Source organism: Bombus fervidus, chromosome 10 (genome assembly GCF_041682495.2).
Source record: "Bombus fervidus isolate BK054 chromosome 10, iyBomFerv1, whole genome shotgun sequence".
Lineage (NCBI taxonomy): Eukaryota > Metazoa > Arthropoda > Insecta > Hymenoptera > Apidae > Bombus > Bombus fervidus.
Window position 1 is genome coordinate 2,221,728 of NC_091526.1, and position 8,199 is coordinate 2,229,926.

The 8,199-nt window shown below is 31.3% G+C and overlaps 1 protein-coding gene across 1 annotated transcript; it reads left to right on the forward strand.

Annotated features, from left to right (window-relative positions):
- The first annotated feature begins 271 nt into the window (after positions 1–271).
- Cpr49ah (cuticular protein 49Ah) lies at positions 272–3,887 on the forward strand. Its single transcript, XM_072011788.1, has 4 exons — positions 272–409; positions 1,192–1,373; positions 2,665–2,926; positions 3,676–3,887. Exons 1-4 carry the CDS (start codon positions 398–400, stop codon positions 3,772–3,774), a joined length of 555 nt encoding a protein of 184 aa, XP_071867889.1. The 5' UTR covers positions 272–397; the 3' UTR covers positions 3,775–3,887.
- Positions 3,888–8,199: the final 4,312 nt, after the last annotated feature.

The following is an 8,199-nucleotide window of genomic DNA, read 5'->3' on the forward strand; positions in this document are numbered from 1 at the left end:
AACTGATAAAGGGGAAACATTATTTGATGTAACTTTCGTGTATCTAACTGTAATAATAGACATAAATTTTATTTATCCAAGTGATAGAAATTTATAATTAATTAATATTTTAATAGTACTGACGATTATTCTGATTTTCCTTGGAAAAAGGGAGAAGGAAGGAGTGGTTAAAGGGGTGCGTAAAACGGTATTGAATGGTATCGTTATACGTGCATAAGATAGCATGTATGTAAAGATCGTTGTTACAAACTACGTGGAACATCTTTAGAGATCCATCACTCGTTGAGTGGGGATGAGGTGAGAGTATAAAAGGTGAATTCCTTATTTCCTTAGGATCATAAACGATTGGATGTAATAGTACTCATCTTCTTCATTCAAAAGTGTTTCCTTTATCAAGATGAAAACAATTGTAAGTAACTTTTTACGTTTTTTTTTTTTTTTTTAATTTTTACGTTTGCACTCGTTTACGTTCTGTATAATTCTAAACCAATATAATACGGCTGAAATATTTTTATTAACAATGTTCTTTTTTAAATGGTATTCGTACAACATAATTTGTCTTGTCAATATATCTTGTTGTTAAGATTAAACGAAATTGTAGTGCTAAAATTCTTATTTATCGATGATCGATGTTCGGTGATCAATCAATACGAATCCTTCGTTAGTTGAATTACCAGATTTTTAAACTGTTATTGATCTTCCGAGTTGCGGTCACGTACTTTTTAAATTGACGAAAATAATAATAATAATAATAATTTATATTAGAAACGTGAATCACTAGGAGCAAAAAGCAAATACATTTTGAGTCGTCGCGTCGTTTCTCTTCAAGAAAGTTATTATATTTATAGTATGCATTTTACATGCGAAAGTAAGGTATATTTATTTTTGAAAATTCGAATTACAAGTAGGATGATCTTTAATCCGTGTTACGACACAAGCAACTGTGAAGAATACCAAGCAAACGAAATCGACGACGAGTCCGCAAACCCGTCGTAGGTCAGGAGTTAAATGACCCGCATTGGCATCTTACTTTCACTCATCTCACTAACACTACGTGGATGGTGACGATCACAGACTTCCATTTTTATCAATGCTTCGTCTTTCGATAGACAATATGACATTTGTTAAATACAAGAGTGCTAAGTATAGTTACGTTGACTAGGTTGACTAACTAAAGATTCTCTTCGTTAGGTAATAGCGATAGTTGTGGGATTGGCAGCAGCGCAAGATTCAAATTACAATGCTCGTAACAATTACCACGAGGATAGATCGAATCCTCCGACTGACGAAAGGAGGGGTCCATTGACGACCACGCCTATTCCAATTTTACATTGGAATAAACAGCAAGAGCACGATGGAACTTATAAAGCTAGGTATCGCAATTGTTAATTACCTTCTTGCGTCGATGAATTAATACGTTGTTCGTTTATTGCATACAACTCCTAGCATATGCATTTAAGTCTGCAGTTTAAAATAGAAAATACTTATATATGTGATTGTGTGTGTTCGATATAGAAGAATCTCTTTCAATTTCGTTATAGTTTTTCTTGATGTTTAATGTATTTTAATAGTAATAAAACATTGCGTCATCATGGCGTTTAGTAACGCACAGATACAATGAAATTTACATAATTTAGATTTATTAAATTATTACTTTCTTGTATTATTTTTATTACTTTACGTTTTACGATTATTTCTTTTATTTACGATTATACTTGAAATAGCTTACGAAACTTATAAATCAATAAAACGTTGAAAGTTAGATATATAGTTAGATAATAGAAATGATAAAGTATTTGACACCTTATTTGACACTTGTGTGACACCTTTTTACGCGGTACATTTTATTTATATTCTATTATACTGAATATTATGCTTAGTAAAATAGTTATAGAAGAAATATTTCATTTTTACTTTCCTGTATTCGGTACTAGTTATTTGAAATTGGACAATTTCGGATTAAGCATTATACGCAATAGTAATCAAATGTTTAGTTTTGAGTAATGTGTAAATAATTACAGTTCGAAGTGACATTCGTATACATACAAGTTGGTAAAGGTTTTATTTCAATTAAGATTTTCACTTTCACTCTTCATTAATTATGTAAGTATTTTTCATTCTACATTTAAAGAGATATATTATTGCATATAACATGTATGGTATATGTATACACTAAATACATACGACATGTGTATAATAAGAATAAAGAATCGAAATTTATCACAATGTTTAAGCTTGTGTAAGTTTAAGTTTTACGATAACATATTTACAACGTGATACGAAGATAATTTCTACTAATATTTGCAATTTTTAAATAAAACCGCTTAAATGACGTATAATCATCTATGTGTATAGTATAGTTTGACGATTAAATCGAGTTCAAGGTATAGAATATAACTATGCTTGCAGTGTATGATGTAGATTCTATGAATTAAAAGTTGGTTAGTTTGTAGCACTCTCGACAAAAGTAACAATTTTAGTTATTTATTTTACAAATATTAGTTATTTATTTTCTGACAGTATAGTAGAATAGAGATTTAAAAATGTATTTGTAAGTGAAAGCTCTATTTCAACACAAAACAATAACGACGAGTATGCATTTTAAGAGGAGGTGTAATCCAAAAGAATGTGATTTGAAATCTGATGTGAATAAATTATTCATAGTTATGAAACGGGAAACAATATTATCGCTGAGGAGAGCGGTTACATTAAGAAAGTAGGCGAAGGCGAGGAACAAGGAGAAGCGTTGGTCCAACAAGGAAGCTTCTCATACACGAGTCCCGAAGGGAAGCTGATCACCATCCATTATACGGCCGACGAGACTGGCTTTCACGCGACCGGAGATCACATTCCCACGCCACCGCCAGTCAGCGAAGAGATTCAGAAAGGCCTCGACCTCATCTATGCAGGCATTCGTCAGCAAGAGGTACACGTCCCACGATTTTTCCTTTTTTCACTTTCTGATTCTTTTCTCCGTTCACTCTGTCTCGTCTCCGTGTATTCCAATATCCGATATATCTTCTTCTCTTTATTTTCATTCATATTCGAAAGAAATATTTAACAAGAGTGCATATGTTAATTATACGAATTATTAGTTTAACGGATGAGATAATATGCGTATATCCAAGCCTATTGTATAGAAATAGATTTAGAAATACTTTTATAGCGCGAGTTTACACGCTTCTCGAGTGCATGAAACACGAAACAAATATCATTTGAATAAACATTAAATATCGTTACTGCATGCCAGACTATGTATCTTCAATATCGTAATTTGCAAATATAAGCTTTCTTAATTAGTTTATCACGTTGAGTGTTAAATGAAATGAGAAAGTAACGGCATGTACGATATGTCGATTATTTCGAGAGGTAAAAAAATCTTATTCTGTATCCTCGATTTACTTTTTCGTGTAGAATTACGAAATCATAGAACTAAATCGCAGAACTTTCTTCCCAGTAATACTACCAATTACGTAATATCCTATGTAACGAGTACGTGTAAGAGGATGTAATCATACGTAATAATATTGAAACATCGCGAATAAGAAAACATAACGCAAACATATTTTTTTCAATTACTAATTTAGAGTAAAATTATATATATATATATATATATAGTCTTGCAATTAGTTGATATAACGAGTTGAGAGTAATAGTGTTATTATTACATTCCAGGAAGCAGATGCGCGTGAAGCAGCTCAAAAGGGACAACAGCAACCCTTGAATCAGCAAATCGAGCGGCGAGATAATTATGATAGAAAATTTCGAAAATGAAGTAAATAAAAGATAAATATTGTTGAAATATTGTTCTACATGTAGTATAAAAACAAACGATTAAGTCCTTAAATTAAGACTATTTTAATAAAATAAATTTAATAATATGTAAATATGTAAATGTGCTTTCCTTTGTCGTTATTAACAATCTCAAATATTAAAAAAGTAATAATTGTAGAGTAAAATAGTTTAGTGGCGAACCAATTAAAAGCTTCATCGATCGATGATGTTTAAAAGAAGGTAATAAAAATATCTACATATAAAATAATAAATGTTCGTTTGACATTTATCTCAGATGGGGAATACTATTTCCACCCATAAAGTTAATTTAACATAGATTTTATTTTTTATACCTTTTATTAAATCATACTTTGTTCTGATCTAGGTTGGAATTTGGATGGACTCTGTAAACTTCTTTTTATCATCTACATTTTGCAAAATTTCAAGGACATTTCTGATTGTCTATGTTGAAATTATTTTTTTGCTTGTTAGAACAAAGGCTATAAATCAGACATCATAACTATTACACGATAAATGTTGAAGTTGTGGTATAAGATTTAATATCCTTCGTTAAAAGATTTTGGCTAATGTTGGCTTCCATTTGAACAAAAATTACTTGTTACCGAATGATCTTTTTCCAAAAAATGTTTAAAGCAACTGTTTCTTTGGATCTTTGTTATAAATTTCGTCGAAATAGACGAATTATATTCGGCAGTATGATCATCTAACGAATTTTAAGAAAATAGACATATCAACATCCGATTAACACTATAAACTCACGATGAGTTTATGATGAACCATCTCGCCCGTGGTAATAGTCTTTTGATTATTATGTTAAATAGCGAAGTAAACAGTTAGATAGTTATAATCGAAATTGAATGATGTACTATGTCAGTCAGAGTACATTTTTATTAAATTTATTACTTTCAAAACTATTGATATATTTCAAGCTATGTATACATGTTTCTCGATATGTATTTACATTTGTGGCCATTTATTTATAATGCTACATAGGCAAGCGACTTTGAATCTTTGTATTATTGTATATCTTCCTTTTTCTAATTAAGGAAATGGTAGTTTTGTAGAAATTGAACGTTTCCTGCTAGTGTACCAGTGCAAAATGCGTATAAAAGTAGATATTTATTGAAAATGAATTTATTTGTTTAAGAATTTCACATTATGAATTATGTAATTATTCCGTAACGGAATGTAGAAATACAAAGACTTACTTACACAGGTATACAAAAATATGCGAACGGTTATATTTGTGACATTTAACAAATGGAATATACAGGATGATCCACGAAACGTGATCAGCTCAGATTATTCTGTTGTTAGTGGATCACTCGGAAACTCTTTTGTCTGGTAGGTATAACACGGCTGAAAGAGAGCCATAAGATGATTATGTATAGTAAGATTTTGTAAAAATATTTTCTTCCAGCAAAATCAAAGAAACATTAAAAGGAAATGACAATTTTCTGATAATGACAAAAAAAATATTTAACAGTCATTAATTTGTCGTCTATGCAATTATATTGCAACCGATAAACATCATTTTGAATATCGTCTACATTAAGATACGTTGTTTTCTACTCTTATAGAATTTTTATTAAGTACATATATATACAAGATGAACCGCTTAAGAATTTAAGCTGAAATATTTTCCATACTATTAGTTATATCGAAAAATGTTTGAAATGAAATTTGGGTGATTTTAAGAAGAAGTATTTCGATGCTATTGGCTTTTCTGTAGGTGGACACGTAAACGTTATGCGAATGCGTTATGAGCTTTATTTCTTCCGAATGGATTCATATACTTTTTATTAAAAGAAAATTATTAACCTACTTATATCGAAAAACTGTTAGTTTAATAGATATATTAATTTTTATTTTGTAAAACTTATCGTATTTGTTTTCCTGTGTTTGCATGAAAACGATAAAAAGTTTAAGTAATGAGAATCGAAAACTGTATTTGAGACTTTGTTCAAAATCAATTAAAGTACCCTCGAGGTTGGGCAAAGTTTCTTACATATACGTCAATCCCAGCGATGGAAGGTGCAGTAATTCTTACCCACAACCAATCCAACAAGACATGTGGGCCGGTTTACCTTGTATAAGAAGAAACATTAAATCTGTCTATTCATAAATCCATAAAAAAATATTAAAACCCACCTTATGCAATTTCCAAATGGAAAAGATTAATGTCGATTCAAGAAATTTCTCACATAATAACAAAGAGATAAAGTAATAAACACTACGTACGTTATGCACACAACGCATACAGTACACAAATTATTAAATATTAAACATTAAATAGTATAGTATTTACATGTACACTCACTTGCACGAAATGTATTGCGTATTTGACGGAAGTGAATAATGTATTCCATGCACTCGTTTATCGATCGTTTTGAATGTTTGCATCGTCGACCACCGCGATCGATGATTGGTAGATGGCGCCCGTGACTCTAGGCAAGTGTCGGAAGCTCATGTTCTTTTCTTTCGTTCCTTCGTAGTTGATAAATGCGTCTTAGGGCCATACAGTTAGCGTTAGCGAATGAGATCGAAGCGTCGTTGTTAGATGTGAAAGTATTTCTCTTAACAAATTAAAACATAATGTACACATGATTCTACACGTGCTTCTGACGTTTATCACGCAATTTTAATTTAGCTTTTGATTCACAATCAAATCTCTTCAATCTGTTTCGAATAGCCAGCTAGCCAGCTGTAGGAAATATGTAGATGCAATTAAAGAAATTCATTAAGTACTTAGGTTTTTTAAAATACAGAAATATAATATTAACACAGGTGGAATATGCAAGAAGGCATTAAAGTTATTGAGAAAATGTTTGTACAAGTGGTTTGGTACGATAGGAAGTAATATATTGCAGATTGAGGTAATATGTCAGAAATCAAGATAAAAGTCGAACTTTATAGAAGACAGTTTGGAAAAGATAAAATTTGGACTGCGTTTCCTATCAGTAGATATCAAAATGACGAGGATTTCTTCCAATATCAATGCCTTTTGCATTAATATTTTGGGCGGTCATTTCTTCATAAAAGCTCGTCTCTCTTGATTTATTTCTTTAGTTCGAAATACTTTTCGTATCCTCTGTAGGATGCTGGTTGGGATGTTATTGCTATTTTTAATTACATTTCACTTAATTACATTTAATTACATTACAACACTACATTTCACACATTACACATGTCTATATCAGTGATTGCAGCGTGACATTGAATGACCGACTTTTCAACAATTTTTACATTGTACGCTATTTTTATTTTTGAGGGATCTCCATGAGACAATAGAATGCATACAAAATTTAATATGTTGAAGATTAGAAATATTTCCTTTTGACACTAACTGCACAATATATTATGTTGGCAGAAGTCTACTTTCCCGTGCTAACCATTTTGTTGAAAAACGCTGAATAGAGGAGAATTTTTTTTTTCTTATTTAGTAGACCATTTACAATCAATTCTCATTGAGAATTATAAGTAAATTATTTTGGCGTGGTACTGTAACTTGGATGATAAAAGTTTATAGTATGTTTGATTCTAGTTGAATCTAATGCTTCGATCTAAGGGGTATTGCCGTTTTAGTCTGCGGATCTAATCCGTTCTGTCAAGTAATTGGGTAACTAATGGGTTTTGGTGGTTGTTAACTCTTGTATTATATCTGTTACTGAATTTGGATATTTCTTCTTCAATGTGGCTATCTTATGGTCACGGTGTATCGTTTCGTTGCTAACGTACCAAGGTGCATGAATTAAGGATCTTAGAGTTTTTGATTGGAATCGTTGGAGAATTTCTATGTTGGAATTACTCGCTGTTCCCCATAGTTGGATCCCATAGGTCCAGAGAGGAGAATTGAACACTACCAGGTTGTACTCTCTTTAATTCTTCAAACACTACTTCAGATTCCAAATAACCGTTAAGAGCTTTAAGTAACATTTTAATCTTCATTTTTGATCTGGTATAGTTGGTTCGCCTGCGCCATCCTTGCATTCGGTTCATTTACGAACCTCTTGTGTTCCTATTTTGCGTTAGCTTCGTCCGTGCATTACAACCGTACATTTGTAACTGTATTTCATAAAATACTCTTATCGGCTTCCCACGCCGCTCGAGCCTCAACACATACAGCACATTGTAACATTTACTAATAGCAATTTGCAATATTTAAATTTAACTAGCTCTTAAATTCATACATTTTTTTATCATAACTATAGTAGGCTACTCTATTCGTCATATTGTTCGTGTAATGGAAAGTAATAAAAAGTTTAATGAAATGTACATTGCATGACGATGAACACTAAATTCGTATAAGTCGAAGTTTTGCGTACAATTGTGTTTACTGAACTCTGAAGATAGCATATACATATTTGCGCTTGCATATTGGAAAAAGGATTATGACAATCATAT